Consider the following 18,489-nt stretch of genomic DNA (forward strand, 5'->3'; position numbering starts at 1 on the left):
GATGACAACTGTCTACTACAGCATTGAGTACACAATTGACAACTGAGTTACAGCTTCAATATGTTGACAACTGTCTACTACAGCATTGAGTACACAATTGACAACTGAGTTACAGCTTCAATATGTTGACAACTGTTTACTACAGCATTGAGTACACAATTGACAACTGAGTTACAGCTTCAATATGATGACAACTGTCTACTACAGCATTGAGTACACAATTGACAACTGAGTTACAGCTTCAATATGTTGACAACTGTCTACTACAGCATGTCAAGCTAAACAAACATGAGTTATTATTTACATACATAATACTGGCATTGCATTACCCACTTTATTTCATTTAATGATTTCTTTTTTCTTTTGTCCTTTTTTGGTCAATTACACAATTTCCTTGAGGCAAACTAAAAAGTCTAATTTTCATTTTTGATTCTTTTTATAAAATCAATAAAAGAATTTGGAATGGTAATAAACTGAAATTTGTAAAGTTCTGTTTTAAGAAAGCTGTATTTCACAAAAATCCTTAAATCAATGTTGTCGTTTCATCTGACAAGCATGGCTGAATTTTTTGAGGGGAAAATATTTTTTTTGTTTATTTGGTTTTTTATAAAAAAGGGGTGGTGGAAGCGGATTGTGAATTTGACTTAGATGGCAATAACTCCCTAGATCTTTAGTGATTTGTCATTGTGTCAAAACTCCCTTAGGCTTTCACATCTTTATAATTTCACATCTATCTTCAATATTATCCATACAATGCCTTTAAAATGTATGAAATCTACTGTTAGATTGGTGAATTACTATGTACTGTTTTTCTGTCATCTGTTGCATTTTTTGACTGAGTAAGAGACTTGGTCACTTTCTTATGTACACACCAGATACTGCAGCCACCAACAGCAGTTAATCCATCATATATACAGTAACTACCAACCAGTAATCTAAAAGAGAAAATATTTCATAAATCCTCATCTTTTTAAAAATATTGCTTTCTATTTTGTTTTCATTTAAAGTTGTTTTAAAATACTGCAAATGACTACAACAAAAAGCATTTTATAGGTTTTGTAATAGGAAAAAAGACAACTGATTTCTTACATTTTGAAACTTTATTAGTCTTTTAATAGAAAAACAGTGCATGACATTAGAAACAAATTTAAAGTTAAATACTATACCTTATAACAACTTGCAACGTCTCTTTTTCTTTCGACTAGAAATAACAAGGTACAATTAGATAATTAAAATTCTAATAAAGTATTAACATTAAAATTGTTGTTTCTTTCAATTTGATTGTGTTCAAACAATCGTGTTGAAATCGAATAACGTAGACTAGAAAACAGGCTTTAGTTGATTAGCACCAGCCCTGTATTGACCTTGACGAGAGCCACTAGACAGTGTTTACTTATGCTTTGGTAATCCTGTCTGCCTTTGTGGGGAGGCAGAGAGTAATCTTTTTCTTTTTTATTGATTTTGTTTTCTTTTAATTGTTTTTTTATACATTCTATATGGCAAAATAAATGAAATAAAAATAAAAGTTTAATGTATTCTGTAAATCACACACACAAAGTGCCAATTTATTAACAAAATTAATTTGATCAAATAACAGTACATATGTGGAAAATACTTACCCGCCATGATGCGTACCTGAAATAACAACAAAACTCATTAAGTAATAGATATAGTGAGAAATAATTAAACAATTAAACACCCTAACCCTTAATAAAGTATGAACACAGTTAAACCTAAAACATTTAATAGTATGTTAAAATTAAATAAATTTGATTAAATAAAAAATAAATAGTTTGGATGTTTGTTGATTTAAAGATGTATTGTCCCCCTGAAAAAATATTTTTTTTAAATTTTTTTTGTTGAATATGCCATTTTAATGTCACTAATAGTTATTGACTTTGACCAAAAATTGGATAAAAAAAAAATTATTTACCTGAAAAAACTGGAAGTTCAAGCGAAAAATGGTCAAATTGGCTGGCAGCCAATGGATTTTTGGTTGAATTTAACCATTTTTATAAGTAAAAACATATTTTTCCGTTTTTTTTCTACGGAAGTGATTTACTTTTTTAAAACTACATAATAACCTATTCAAAGTCTGATTTAATTAATCTTCATTTTTCATGTTTTTGGGGGACAATACGTCTTTAAGTATATGCTATACGATAACTGCTGACTATTACATAGAAACTTTCATATAAACTTTAAACGAACATTTGTGATAACATTTTGGAAAGTTTAATTATCTAAGCTGATACTGTGTGAACAATAAGCAACAAACAGGATTAATGTATAATGTCTACTTGAAAAAGAAATGAACGGAATAGATTTGGAGAAAGTCAAAGAAAAACTTTAACTTCAAGTAATTTTAAGGTTGCCGGATAAATATAGATTTTAATCAATTTAGATTAAACCCTACATAAACAACTACAATCACTTAACAATGAAAGGTAATAAATATTTCTAGCCTATTTTAATATTGTATACAAAAAAGTGATAATAAAATGCCAATTGTCACTAAGTCAGACTCCTGGCTAAATATCAACAGTAATATATTTTTTTGCTGTAGAGTGTTGCTCTAGTGCCTTGATAGTTACCTTGACATTCACCTGTGTCAGACGAAAGGCCTGCACCTGAAGACACACCTGCACTTGAAGACACACCTGCACCAGAAGACACACCTGCACCAGAAGACACACCTGCACCAGAAGACACACCTGCACCAGAAGACACACCTGCACCAGAAGACACACCTGCACCAGAAGATGCGCCTGCACCAGAAAACACACCTGTACCAGAAGATGCGCCTGCACCAGAAGCCACATCTATACCAGAAGACATATATACTTAAGACTTATTTAGAATAAATCTAATTATGTAGACTACTTGGTGACTTCTTGTTTGTTTTTTTTTTCATTCTGTGTAGGTGGATGCTTCCGTGAAAGGTCAAGGTCACAACCTACTATAAATGTTTTCTTTATATATCCTGCCAGGCCACACTTTTAAACTGAAATTTGGCCAAAATTATCCATCATAAGGTAATTCAATTTTGAACAGGCAGGGTCAAATGTCAAAATTGACAAAAAAAACTATTAAAAAAAATAATTAAAGAAATGATTAAAAAAGACTCCCTTCTTCAGCCCAATTTGAGGCAGGATTTCAACCATGGAAAATTCACATTAATTTGTTATGCAGTGCAATTAGGCCAAATTACCTTACTGAAAAAACAAACCACTTTTCTCAGGGAGAGATTTTAATGTGTAGGAAAATTATATTGTAGGTGGAGTTTTGCATTCTCTAGTTTCAGTAAGTTATTAATGGGATAGGCAGAAGTCACATAATCTAAACTTAAGTTTATAAAAGTGCCCGGCTGCATAAATTGGCATGAGGTGGTGATGGGTACGCTGTCAACCTGTGGCTTTCTTATACAACTTAATGATCCTCTTGCAATAGTAAAGATCTGAATCAGCCCCAGAGTCGGTCTTTTGACCCTCAAATGGTATGCTGGGCTTTACAGGAATTATGAGGCATTCACAAATTTAAAATGCAGATTATTATTATGTTCCAAAGGTTTGAGTCAATCTGATTTATAGGGATAACATCATGGAATACAAACATACTTTTCAGTTCAGCTCATTTTTCATTAGACTCATTGAGCATATTATTGTTATTTTACTAACTTGTCATCAATTCAGCTGAATTGCCATTTAACCGAATGTTGGTTGATATCCTTAATCAACTATAACAGCAGACAGAAAGGGACATCCTAATAATTTGAATCTGCCTAAAATGTTTAAGAGTGCTTGTCACCAAAAATCAGACATATTCGTAATTTAGTGGCAAGGGTCAAAATTTCGAATTGGCTCATATTTTGCACATTGGTAGACCTTGATGTAAGTAAACCTGATGTGTAGTTTGTTTGGTAAAATATCGCTTAGTTTTCGAGAAAATCGAAAAATAACGATTTTCGGCCAATTTTGTTAATTTTTGGTGTATAATTTACATTAAGTTTAACAGCCTCTGTAAGCCAAACGTAGCTACCTAGCGTTTAAATATTTTACACTTATGTTAACTAGCATCTTGACAATAATTAAGTAAAGTTTCAAAAAATTTGATGAAATTCTAAGATTTTTACTAATTAATTACTAATTAGCATATATAAAACTCTTAAAAAGTAGGGTAAAAACAAACGCGTTTTTTTTCATGTGCGACGAATTTTTTTTTAATAAAAAAATCATCAATCTAAAGTTTAGATACTAATATTTATGAATCAAGTAAAACAAATTTGGGGAAACTTATTTGCGCTCCGCGCCAGAGCCACAAATTTGTAAGAAATTCAAAGATTTTATCTGTCGGCAAGATCAATCGGATGTACCTATTGTTCTCTATTTACATATTTAAGGTAAATTTTACTATGAGAAACAAACTTTAAAGGTAAACTGAAAGGTCCTGAATAATTTGGATTTACGTTTTAATATAAACACAAACTAAAAATAAATTTCTAGTAAAATTTAAACGACTAACCCATGATGAAATTAAGCAATTACTATCTGAGCTCAACATTATAACTCGCTTAGCTTCATCAAGCCTGTTATGTTTTCCACAAGGTGAATTTATTCTCGCGAATTGAACATTTTTTGCATGCGCAGTTTATTTTTATCAACAACGTGTTCCATTGGGCGTGCGCGTATACGCGAAAATGTTTGATTTGCGCGAATAATTTCGCCTAGTGGAAAACAGGCTTTACAACATAATTTTCTTATCTTCTCATATAGGGAGTTTTCGCACGAGCACGTTAACGCTATTTTCCAAGCTCCGCCCACTTTGTAAACAACTTGATCTGTGCGTGCGCAAGCATTACGAAAAACTTTAGTTACGTGCGTCAAGAACCTTATTTCTGAAAAATAGCGTCAATGAAAAACGTTAACCAAAACATGATTAAACATGCCTGGCTAGGCTTAGTCTCTAAACCCAAGGTATTCCGTGATTTGTGTCAATACTTGTGGCGTATGTTGCGTGCGCTACACATGTGTTGCGTTCTACACTTCCCGTCGAAGCGCGAAATCAAAACGAGCAAGTACGTTAACGCAAGTGTTCGCTGAACTCTGTTGTTATGCAAATGAGTAGAATGGTGACAACCGTTAACGTTCATGTGCTCGTGCGAAATTTCCTAATAATTCGTGGCCTAAACAATAAATTATTGTTTTACCATTGTTTCACCCCTTCGCTTTATTAAAAATTTACAGAACGCGACTTAAAATACTAAGAATTTAGACAACAGAATCGTCCCACATATTAAATTGTTATTTTAAAGAATTCTCACAGACACAGTTTTACCTTCGTTGCTACCTTAATCAATCGAGCAACTGCACGTGGAAACCAGCTTTCCCAGCAAATCAATGTATGGCTTCTTGCGCTTTATGGTTATATCTGTGGTATCAAGTTCAAGAGAAGTACACATTTCTTGCAACATTGGCAAAGAGAATCTGGAGAGTTTTTCTTGAGCTTTCAGTTCACAAATATTATGCCTTTCAAACATTATTGGATGCTGCAAGCCTATTGTGTCCAGTACGGTTTGCGACAAAATTTGAATTTCTCTTTCTTTTTCCGTTTTTGAATCGTCTCCATTTTCTTGAACTTCGTCACCATCTTCAATACTATCGTAATCATCATCTTCGTCATCATCATCATCATCATGAACGGCTGCATCTGTCCTCCTTTTTTAAGCTAAGCGTGAGAAAAAACTTGCAATCTGCTGTGCTGTTAAAAATTCACTCTTGCTAAATAGATGTGAACCATCGCTGTGCCTGGCCGATCTCATCTCTCGTGAGACATCACATGGATCAGCTTTCTGTCCTGTCTGCTCTCCAACGTCAAAAACATCAATAAGGTAGGTTTTCTGTGGAACAGAAAATCGGGTTTTTTTTGCAGAGGACTTTAACGCCCAGCCCATTTGCAGGTCGGGGCCAATGTCAAACCGTGGCAAATCGTTGGTTCTTGTTGGTTCTGGATTTTTAGAAGTACCCTCTTCTAGTTGTGTTGCGTATAATTTCATTGCCCTGTCATATAGTGTTTCATGTTCTAGTGCGTTCTTGTGATTTTCATAATCTAAGTGTTTCTCTAGGGAAGAGTATCTCTGATATGACCTAATGCAACCTTGTTCGCGACAAAAGAACAGTTTGCTGGGGGTGCCAGGACTTTCTTCACTTTCTATTTGTTCGTCGTCATTTATATCAGCTTGTTCTTCATGAGATGTCTTGGCTTGTATTCTTGCTTTTACTGTAATAAATGATACTTGATTTTGATCAGACGTTGTATCCTTGTTATGAATTAAATTGGGTAGTTTCGAGGGCACACAGAATTTACTCAAAAGTAGATTTTGTCCTGCACCAATACCATACGCCATCCACACCTTCATGGACCTGCTTCCGAACTCTATGTTGTTGATGTGACTCACGCCTTTCCATTTCCCTGCTGCACAAATAGTACCAGTAGGTAAAGCACAAACTATGACTTTCACTCCAGGAATGCCTCCAAAGGACTCAATTGCTGCCTTCATCTGCTCTGGATTTTCAATATCTTTTCCTGAATTAAGATATTTATTCATGTGATTTTTGATATGAGGGTCCGAAAAATCAATACGTCGGATTTTGATCTTCGTTTCTTTCGCTATCTTTGGTAACGAGAGTAATGTTAGGGCAGAGTGGTAGCATCCTGCATTATCTTGACGCAGATACACAGAGTGTATATCGGGTGCAATAGATGGCAGCTGCCTCAACACATCGTCGATGATTGCCACAACAGTAGTACTATCCTGACTGCAAGATTTAAAAATATGCACAAACGTAAGCATCTGTACCTCTCTATCTTTATTCTTTTTCGTCAAGACCGTTATGTGCCACGGAAGTCCACGCTTTCCAAACCAGTCTCTTTGGCTTTCGCGGTATTTACGTGGTACAAACTTCATCGCCCAGTCTAAAACAATTAGGGCACAACCAGGATTCAAATCTCCTAAAATATCATGTCGTGCAGCGTCTTGGTTAATGGATCTTAAGATATGCGCCTTCCACGTCTCGATGTCTTGGACTGACCGTGTAATTACGTACTCCATGTCATCTTTTTCTTCAGAAGAGCAGCGCACTTCGTTTAAAGCTTCAAGAATTTCAGACAAAGCTTCTGGAAATATACGACATCTGTCACATCTTGCATTGTGGTCATGATCACAGACAGTCTGGTAATATTTGTCTTCGCAAGAACTAAGAGCATACGCCCTACAATGATCGGCAACTTCAGAATGGTTAGAAATGTGAATCTGCAATAATATATAAAAGGAATTGTATAAAAAATGTAATTAGTCTTGAATGTTTCTTACATGCTTTACTGAGCAACATACAACGCGCTACTTTGCCTTTTTTATTATATTGTTTTTCTATTTATACTGTAGCAGTTATCAAGATATTTAAACAAGATTGTTATTACCTTATAGTCACCTTTTAGGTAGCGCTTGGCATCTTTAAGTTTTTGGTTTGTTTGTTTGGCCCAAGTCAAACCCATTTCATAGCAATCTCCCAGCTTATCAACGATGTTCTCCAGGTCATCGAAGGCTTTTCCACCATTGGCAGAGATATAATCAAGGCCCTGTAAGGATTTGCGTACAGAAGCAGAACAAACACTGAGAACTCTACGCAATGTACTGCGGCTCATAGGTTGAAAATTCTTCTCTTGACAGTAACTCTCGTATTGAAGAATACATTGTTCTGGGATAAGATTACGCACAACATTTGGGATTTTTATAACTCTGTCTGTAGAAAGTTTTAGAGTTTTTTCTCCAAATGGCAAGTCTTGTATAACTTGAGAACTTGTTATAAAGGTAACAAAGTGGTCAATTTTCCCTGGCTGTAGGCATACTCTAGTGTTCTTTAGAGGTTGAATTACAGAACCTCTACCATGTAACAATAAATGGTGTTTGGCCACGTTAAAACGGTATCTAGTCAAGTTAGGTATCCATTTCTGCAGTTCCTTGAAGGTAACCTTATCAACCATGATCGATAAAATCTGACGTCTTGTACTCCAGTGGTTAGTATGAAGATAGCATTCTGATAGAGCATCTAATAGAGAAGAATCGGTTCTTTCGTCAGCTTCTGTGGTTTTATCACTTGATAAGCCTTCAAGTAGAGTAGTCGACTGACCAGGTGCGATTTCTTCCAGGCACATAGAGACAACTTGACGAGCCTTGCGCATGTGGAAACGTTTAGTACGGTCTGAAACTTGCTCCAGCGGTGCAGATAAAGGATATCTAATTGGACTGACGTCCCTTGAATTGAGAAATGCATTTAATTTTTCTCTTGGTGTAGATTGAATTGATTCATCTTCTGAGGTAGCTGAAGCAAAAGTTGGATCGCAAAATTGATATAGGCTCATTTGAGTATCCATAACATCACACGCCGGTGTTTGACAAGTTGGAGTGGCTAATGACATGTAAAACTCATCCTTATTACTTTCCTGAAAATAAGAATAATATTGGTAAAAAATTACTACTGACTTTGATTCAATTATTGACGCACTGATTCGTGATATATATAAAATGATGATGACAATGGCAGGGAATGCAGAAAATATACCTCCTACCACCAACATCCGAAAAAAAATGAACAAAGTAACATGAAACACATTATTTACTTAATCTTTCCGCCAATAAATGCGTATTCATAAATGTCATACTGTACGGTATTTTTTAACTTACAGTTGTTAGTGCGCTCATCTGATCGACGAGACTAGGGTTATTTGTTTCAGTGTTCGAGGTTACAGGTAACAATGACTTCAGCATCTTACGGCAAGTTGAACAGATACCTGATAAAAAGCGTAAAAACATTTACTTACAGGGTTTTGTTTAACAGTTTAAATTACATTAAATATATAAAAATATAAAAATTAAATTATATTTACCTGAACCAACTTGCAGGAAAGTTCCTGTTTTCTTTAATATTAGTTGCGAATCTTCTTTGCTAATACCCCTATCGCACTTGGGTCCCTTTCCTTTGCTTTGGATGTGATTAGAGAGATCAGGCGGCACTCTACATCTGTTGTTATTTCCTCGAGACCAACCTAAGCCAAGTTCCGATCGATGCAAGGGACAAACAGTCCAACTATGTATATCAGCGGGCAAGGTAAACATGGCTGCTCGACTAAGAATTAGGTCTACCTCACTATCGATGCCCGTAAACCTAAACATGTGTCTGTGTGCAGCGATTTCCTTCTGGCATGCTTGTAAAGGTAGGACTTCAGTGCTCTGTTTGCGGTCTTTTCTATCGAATCCACAAGCTCCGCCAACAACCGATTTAAAAGAACATGAAATCTCCATCTTGTTTGAACTTAAAGCCATCAGACAATAAGTATATATAAAAATTATTTTCAACACGTCTTTACATTGTAAGACATAAACTAAAATGGATAACAATTCAGTTCCGTTGTCAACGCCAATGAAGATATCGTTGTCTGTCGAATATATGCAGTAAAGTGTTTTGTCTACTGTGGTTAATGTTTTGAAACATTCTCGCTGAGTAAGTTCGACCAGGTTCGACAAACAGGAAAACGATAACAAGTTAAAACAAAATGTGTTTTTCAGTTTTATCCTATAAACTATGAGAGGATGGAATAATTTATAATAATGTGGTTTGACAAAGAATAAGCGAGTGATTTTTAGTTAATTGCTTAATTTTGTATATTGATTAGTAATTGAAATTTTACCAGAAACGTATTTTTAGTTTGTGTTTAAATTGCAACTTAATTCAAAATTATTCCAGGAACTTTCAGTTTATCTTTCAATTTTGTTTCGCGTAATAAAAGTTTAGCTCAAAGCGACTTAGATTGCTAAATAGATAACAATAGGTGCATCTGATTGATCTTGCCGACAGATAAAATCTTTGAATTTCTTACAACTTTGTGGCTCTGGCGCGGAGCGCAAAATAGTTTCCCCAAATTTTTTTTACTTGATTCATAAATATTAGTATCTAAACTTTAGATTGATGATTTTTTTATTTAAAAAAAATTCGTCGCACATGAAAAAAAACGTGTTTGTTTTTAACCTACTTTTTAAGAGTTTTATATATGCTAATTAGTAATTAATTAGTAAAAATCTTTAAATTTTATCAAATTTTTTGAAACTTTACTAAAATATTGTCAAGATGCTAGTTAACGTAAGTGTAAAATATTAAAACGCTAGGTTGCTACATTTGGCTTCCAGAGGCTGTTAAACTTAATGTAAATTATACACCAAAAATTAACAAAATTGGCCGAAAATCGTTATTTTTCGATTTTCTCGAAAACTAAGCGATATTTTACCAAACAAACTACACATCAGGTTTACTTACATCAAGGTCTACCAATGTGCAAAATATGAGACAATTCGAAATTTTGACCCTTGCCACCTAATGTTTGATTTTTAGTGACTGGCTCTCTTAATTTGTTACAGTACTTTTACTTGATTGTAGTGTACTACAGTATGTACTAATGTATGTATGTATGTAACTAAAAACAAATAAACCAACCAACCATCAATGAAAATCTTCCTAGCCATTGTCATTCCATTTTGTTCTAAAACTTTAAGAAACTCAACCAACTTTGTGAAATCCTTATCAATGATCCCTCTATGTTCAAAGTCCATAATCATACTCCAGCTGTCTTGATATGTCTTTACCAATATATTGTTAAATAACCTGGCAAGTGTTGATACTTCATCCTCTTTAAGTTCTACTCCCAGTTGATAAACCTTCTGTCTGAAAGGTGTCAACATTGATACTACATGATCCTTAATATCTTTTGGAGGTTGATTCTCAACGTTTGACTGGAAGCCAAATTGCTTGGTTACTGTTATTGTGTCATATAGAATAGTAAGGTTTGATGGACTCAAACTTCCTGAGGCTCTTAAATCCTGTAGCAGATCCCAAACACTTCTAGCTCTTTCCACCTCTACATTCGATTTTGAAAGATGGTCTTTGTATAAAACTTTCAATATTTTGAGATATCCAAGTCCATCAAACCATGCTGCTGTATCAGTTAACAGTTGCAGGAATTCATTCTCTGAGATTTCTGGAATGAAAAAATGAGTATGATACCATCAATATAAGTACACACAAAAAAATTTGAAATAATGAGAGAGAGGGAGTTCTTCTTAAAGAAATTAGTAGAGTAATAGTATTACCCAAATATTATTTATAGTAAATTTAACATACCTTGATTTGAACCGGATGTCCCAACATCATCCGCTGTAACAAATGAAATAATGATAAAACAATAATTCATTCCATACTATATGCTAGGATGCAAGCTATGACAGATCATGTTATCACAAATGTAACTGTTGTTTTATAGGCAACAATTTACTTTTGTGAACACCACATTTAGCAGGTATTGTCACTGCAGAGTGACATTATTGCTATTATATATTGATTCTGATAGTACTACTACTGGTAAGAGGAATGAAGATATCACAGCTAATAGAAGCATGTTGTAACAATGTACAGATTATCAACAATGATTCTGATAGTACTACTACTGGTAAGAGGAATGAAGGTATCACAGCTAATAGCAGCATGTTATAACAATGTATAGATTATCAATAATGATTCTTATAGTACTACTACTGGTAAGAGGAATGAAGGTATCACAGCTAATAGCAGCATATTGTAACAATGTATAGATTATCAATAATGATTCTGATAGTACTACTACTGGTAAGAGGAATGAAGATATCACAGCTAATAGCAGCATGTTGCAACAATGTATAGATTATCAATAATGATTCTGATAGTACTACTATTGGTAAGAGTAATGAAGATATCACAGCTAATAACAGCATGTTGTAACAATGTATAGATTATCAATAATGGTTATATTGTACTACTACTGGAAGAGTATTATCAAATATGTCTATTTTCAAATAAGGTACAATATCCTCTTTCTCTATTCTATAATTATTTAAACATGTCACATTTTTTTGCACAAATAAGTCACAAATTTTTTATAGAACATAAATAGCCTTTTGTTTTTCAGTTTCCTGTGCTGTAGGGATGAGTGGGAGTCCTTCATGAAGAAAGTAGTGTATTAATGAAAATGTACTTTAATAAAAATAAATTTATTAAATGACTCTTACATTCAAACAGCCGCTTGTAACATTCGATATCCATTGTAACAGACTTGCCAGTTTCTGTACACGTTAACTTCCTGCATTGGAAATCTTTAAGAATTTGAAAATGCTTTTTGTCTAATTGATCACTACACTGACAAGGAATGCATCTCTTGAATGATATCCCCCTTCTACCACCATCTTTAGATTGCTCGAATGACTTCTCAACTGTTGACAAAACCTGAAGATATAAATTTAATGTTGATAAATTTAACAAATATGAAAGCATCAATGATGCAGTAGCTCACAATGCAAGACATTTTATGTAATGTGAGGCAGGCAATGTTTTCAGATTTATGGTGTAAATCTGAAAACTTAATTGGGAATAAATCTTTTAATAGGCAGATACATATTAAAATTACTTACTAATTCAATTACAAAAATAAAAGAGAACATGAATGTAATTTGTTTACGCTGTTTACGGTTCTACTCCGTGTCCAAAGTTGGATCACCGCCTTTTTAAATGATCTAGCTTCCCGGGCCTAACATTCGTCACTGACTTACGATGGATAAATTTAATAAAAAATAGGTGTGTTATAAAATAAATAATGAATGTTTTGTATTCGTTGAATGGAGAGAATATGTTATTCATTGACTGCTCTATTTTCGGCTCTGCTTTGTTAAAAATAGTGCAGTCAATCTTTCAACTCATAAAATATTCTTACCATCCATCTCATAAATATTCATTATTATACTATACAATGCAATGTTGGAAAGTAATATGTAATTGGTTTTTAAAATCAGTATACATTGTAAATATGCAGACATTTTCAGACATCAAGCAAACATGACAAAAAATTGAGGAGAAAACTTTCTACGTGTATTTTCATAAACTACCTCCAAACAGATAGATAACGTAACTGGTATAGATACATACCAATTTACATGCTTCAGCTGAAGGTTCCTCATTACTCGTTTCATCAAAAGAATCTGTTCTTTTAATAGCCATCTAGAAAGTAAAAAATAGATGTAATGTTTTGTTATCAGAATTTAGTTTTGGTTTTATATGCATTTAAAGTAGATTCTGACATGACAGATCAGGGAAAGACTAAGCAACAATATTTAACTTTCATAATTTAGTGATATTTATTAAACATTAGAGATTATATATTACCTTTAACAAGAACTTTCGCTCATCATTCTTAGTAATAAATTTGTCAAGAGACAAAGTCACATGATGATTTTCGTCGAGGTAAAGTTCTGCATAATTACATGCGAGTATTGGGTTAACTCCTTCCTTTTGAAATTTGTTAAGGAATTCAATAATTAAATACGGAAACAATACGTCTGGCAGATATCCCTCAAAGTCGTAATAGATAGGCCTGCTGATAGATTGTGAATCATCAGGTACTTGTCTCACTTGACTTGTCTTGATAGCAAGTCGCAGTGGTACAAAAAAGGATCGTTTTCCAACTGATTTCTGAAATTGTTAATTCGTAACAATGCCATTTAGATTACTTATTATTACAAACTAAAGATACTCTATCATTTAGACATTTTCACTAGAAAGTTTATTCAAACTTTGTCTGAACATTTAAATCCAAACTATTAGAATAATACTTTTTATTCTAAATCTTACATGCATCAAATGAAAGATTAAAGAAACATAACCTACTATAGATGTACTTGCCACATCTTGGCTGTTGGTTGTCTTTCTCTCACATATGAAACCGAATTGAATCATCAGTGCTACAAGGAACTCAAAATTCTTTCCGTCATCAACTTTACTATCTTTCCATAATTTTCGCAACAAGTCTTCTTCCAGTATGCCTTTGTCAAGCTTATCAAAAGATCTTCTAAATTTAGCGGCCTAAAAAAAACACCAACTATCAACCATGTATCGTATTTTGTGTTTATAACAGTTGTGAGGATGACGGAAATAGATACAGTAAGCATTTAGAATATGAATGAACCATGTGTTGGTATACTACAGTATTGTGGTTTAACCCTTTCACTGTGCGTAACATTGAGACAGGTAATTTTTAATAAATTGCAAAAACCTTTTGTTAAAATTTTTGTGGTGGGTAAAAGGTTGGTCTACATTTTGGAGTAAAAAAATGGTAATATGCATAAATGACATCATTACAGAAGATGATATTAAAAAATATAGAGGTCGCATGTAGTGCAGGAAAATAGTTTAATACCATACCCAGTAATGATAGTTATATGCAGTTGGACGACATGTTTATACCCTGTAATACTGGGCACACACAGTGAAAGGGTTAAACCGTGAAATGACTCCAAGTTAGTTTGCTATTCACTTTTATAGCTTCAATTATAATAGATTGAAAGCAGAATATTAAAAGTGAAATAATTAAAACTTGTAAAAAAATTACAGTAAATTGCAAATGATGCCTTACAGCATACTTTTTATTTTATCTATAGAAAATGTTAAGCATCTCTATCAAATAATATCAACGACAAATTCTTTGCTAAGGAATAATAAATTACACAGAACAGGAGTAATTATACTACAGTAACACGTTTTTACAATGCAAGACATTACATGAGTCTACTTACGGGATATTTTGGGGGAACCACAGTTACAAATTTCGTGACAATTTCAACCAGCCTCAATGGATCTAGCACGACTTTATCCCTTAATAATTTGTTGTCAGGCATGTAAACAATTTCACCAAGATCGTACAAGAAGTTAAGCAGGACTGATTTGTATTTTTCTTTTTCAACAATACCATTCTTACTTTTCAGAATTTTGATCTAAAAGAAATAATAATAAGTATTATTCAGAATAAAAAAAAAATATGAAATCATATTCAGTTTTTGTAACATGTGGGTATTACATGAAAAAATAGTTTTAAATATTGAATTTCAATGGCTAATTACCTTATTATTTTCAAACACACAATTTATAAATAAAACAATGGCAGCAAATATCTGAGATGAAAATATGATTTTGGATATTGTAATCTAATTATCTATAGACATTTTTTAATTAAAGGGTACTTATATTTAGAAACGTTAACTTTTTTATTTTTAGATACTTGCGACTTAATATTAATATAATTTTTCTGAAAAAAAGAACAAAACAAAACAAATAACATTTACCTCTTCTAAAGGACACAAAGAAAAGGAGGGCTGTTTTTTTCCTCTTAGATGATGTAAATCACATCGAAAACGCATCCACTTTAAAGGAAAAGGCTTTTCTAAAGCTTTCATAAGTTCATCAATAACTTGTTTGAGATCACTAAAGCTCTTATCTGTAGTTGGTTGGCTGTTTTCAATGGCAAAATATTTGTGGTAGACATGATTTCCATATGATTTTGTTTTAAGCACATCTTGAATAATTTTAAACACCTTTTCTGCCTGTTTGTAAATAATTTTATAACAGTTTACGCCTATATCATAATAAGAATGTGTCAATTTTGTAATTTATCTAAAGTAATATTTAAAAACAGTTACAACTGCAATGTATCTTTGGTTGTGGCTATTTATAATAATATAGAAACAAAAGAAGAATTACCTCATCATTTTGCTGTTCTTCAGTGTCACCAAGCTTACCCTTATGTGTACCCACAATAAGGATAGTTGGTTGGTCAACTTCATTTTCCTCATCTTCTTTCACAATACGACTATGAGAATAAACTGACAGGATGTAAGATAATATGAACTGGAGATTGGTCCAATGATGTTGAAATTTCCTCTGAAAAAAAATTACAGAACAATTAACCACAGTTAAACTTGAAATGCTTAGTTTTTAAAAACATTATCTGGAAGGTATGAAATATTAAATCTTTTATAATAGTTAAACTGTTCTTATAAATTAGAAGACTTGTTCAATCACAATGCCTTACTGCTGCCATGCTCTAGAAATACTTACTCCAGTTGAATCAATGAAAGTAGCAAGATCATCCAAGGGTTTACTGAGATCAAACACAACAATATATAGTGCTTGAAGTGTCATGAACATCTGCAAAAATATTTAAATATTGACTGATTTTAATCAAGAATATTAAAATATTCTTGAAGGCCTTCTGATAACATATGAACAAATATTATTTTTAATATATGGACCTTAAAGATGTATTGTCCCCCAAAAACATGAAAAATGAAGATTAATTAAATCAGAATTTGAATATTTTGTTTTTTAAAAAAAACTTAATCACTTCCATAGAAAAAAAAACGAAAACAAATAATGTTTTCACTTATAAAATGACAAAATATAAAAATCCATTGGCTGGCAGCCAATTTGACCATTTTTTGCTTTAAATTACATTTTGTCAGGTATATACATTTTTTTTTTATCCAATTTTTGGTCAAAGTGGATAACTATTATGTTACATTAAAATGGAATATTCAAAAAAAGATTTTTTAAGAATTTTTTTTCAGGGGACAATACATATTAATATAATAAAGACTTTCATAAAGGTAAGAGGTAAAGGTATTAATAGTTGTCCCCAAGCTTAACTGGAAAGTGAGGAAATTCAGATTAGGCCCTCCACTGACCAACAGCAGCCAGCAGTGCAGCGCCCACCAGATCAGAACACCGGGAGACGACCAACTATACATTGGCCATACAATCAATGCAAACTATACAGAAACCAACTTACCCGATGTAGACCATGGTAGATTAATTGTCCCCCATGGTCCCAGATGTTGAATGTTTCTTCCAAAACCTCCTCCTTATTTTCCTCAACTTCCTTGATTACATCCTTATCTAATTGTTGATCTGTATCAAATGGAACAGCTTGAGTAGCTGCATCAGCACCTGTAGTGGAAACAAGTGTTTTGGTCATTCCAAAAATGGCGTCACAAGCATCATTATTTTAATATTTTAATTTATCATAGTTAATCAGTCAGTTAAAAAAGTTACTATGAGTATAGTTGTCTTCATTATCATCATAGTGAGCTTTCTTACCGGGATGGTGAGCGAAAGGGGACGGTAGATATGAAAGGATACGGTAATACATACAAAATATTAATCTGCACTTTTGTATATGCCCAGTATATATTTATGTATATTATATAGTGGGTGTAGACTGTGAATTCACTTTGATTCTTCTAGCTTCATAAAAAAAATAAGCAAGTTTGAAAGCCCATTTTACGGTTTTAATTAGTTCATCTTTTTTTAACATTGCTAATTAAGAAACTTATCAAACATGCCCACCAAGCCTGCATGTACAGAGTCTGTGGATGATGTCTATGAGGGGGATGGCCGCCGCCAAGTTTTCTCTAATTGTTACACAAATAGGTTGCCTCTAAGTTATAAATCTGATAACATAATTGTATACTTCTTTAGTTACATTAAACTGGAAAATCGAATTAATAATCTAATTCACATAACTATGAACTTAATATGACAGATATTGCAAACTGATAATTGCAAGACTTATTTATTAGTGCTTTTACTACAAAAATGTAAGAATAAATAAAATTTAAGAGAAAGTTACATACCATCATTTTTGTAATCATTGTTGTCATCAGTTTTGTAATCATCATTGTTATCATCATCAACATCTGTAGGTGGTTTCATGTCAATCTACACATAAAATAAAAACAATAAATGGATATAAAAAAGAAATAAATGTTTATTCAAGTTAAATACAGTATTGTTTACAATTTAATATAAGAGAAAACTAATATTATTTACTCTTAAACAAAAAACCAAATAATTTTTTTAAGTAAATTGGATTAAAAAAGAAAAAAAAATGAAAAAGCTGCTCATAATGCCTCATTGATTCATTTAGAAAGAAAGCCTAAGTGACTGGTTTGCAATAGTCCTGTAGGTGCTACTTTATTCATTTTATGTTGTTATTACACTATTATTGACATACGTTTACAGTTTTCTTTTTTCTCAATTTGTCAGTGACCATTTTTGTATACTGTTTTAAAGGATTACCTAGAGAAAAAAGACATTTGCACATATTATTACAGCAGATACATTGATAGGTGACAATAATTGATTGATTAATTAAAGTAAAATTACAATTACAGTACATCAACAAACAGTAGCTTGCGTTAAAGGATAATAACAAGGATTGTAAAGTACGTATGTGAAAATATGACACCACACTTACTGAAGTTGTATGCATTTACTAAATTCCATTCGGCCTGTTTGTGTCTATGATAATGAGATAAATATTGTTACATAGCCTATGATGATGGGAAGAGTAATTGCTAATTTTTATTCATGTTTACCACTATCAGATTTAGCCTCTTTCCATGTTGTGCTTGCTGTTCTTATCACTGCTATTCCATTTGTAATGTTGTGTTCTTTCTCAAACCTGAGATATATATAATAATTTGAAATGTCAGTCATTTTTAAGTGCTGTAAAATGCCATTTTCTCTT

At 32.7% G+C, this 18,489-nt stretch overlaps 3 protein-coding genes across 3 annotated transcripts in view; all 3 read right to left on the reverse strand.

Moving 5' to 3' along the window:
• Window positions 1-18,489, reverse strand: part of LOC144838165 (uncharacterized) — an 87,264-nt gene that overhangs the window by 50,648 nt on the left and 18,127 nt on the right. The gene's annotated exons all lie outside the window — the stretch shown is intronic.
• LOC144837116 (uncharacterized) lies at window positions 811-18,458 on the reverse strand. Its single transcript, XM_078692122.1, has 18 exons — window positions 18,338-18,458; window positions 17,974-18,038; window positions 17,594-17,678; window positions 16,750-16,907; window positions 16,020-16,109; window positions 15,663-15,842; window positions 15,248-15,505; window positions 14,702-14,899; window positions 13,797-13,991; window positions 13,296-13,601; window positions 13,059-13,130; window positions 12,149-12,362; window positions 11,229-11,261; window positions 10,549-11,085; window positions 2,595-2,786; window positions 1,620-1,635; window positions 1,167-1,201; window positions 811-935 (listed from the first exon to the last, which is right to left on the reverse strand). The coding sequence occupies exons 1-17, from the start codon at window positions 18,456-18,458 to the stop codon at window positions 1,168-1,170; spliced, it is 2,754 nt and encodes a 917-aa protein (XP_078548248.1). The 3' UTR covers window positions 811-935; window position 1,167.
• Window positions 5,348-9,428, reverse strand: LOC144837117 (uncharacterized). The gene is made up of 5 exons (XM_078692123.1): window positions 8,944-9,428; window positions 8,741-8,847; window positions 7,477-8,499; window positions 5,805-7,309; window positions 5,348-5,714 (listed from the first exon to the last, which is right to left on the reverse strand). Exons 1-5 carry the CDS (start codon window positions 9,377-9,379, stop codon window positions 5,348-5,350), a joined length of 3,438 nt encoding a protein of 1,145 aa, XP_078548249.1. The 5' UTR covers window positions 9,380-9,428.

Source organism: Antedon bifida, chromosome 3, assembly GCF_963402885.1.
Source record: "Antedon bifida chromosome 3, ecAntBifi1.1, whole genome shotgun sequence".
NCBI classification, from domain to species: Eukaryota; Metazoa; Echinodermata; class Crinoidea; order Comatulida; family Antedonidae; genus Antedon; species Antedon bifida.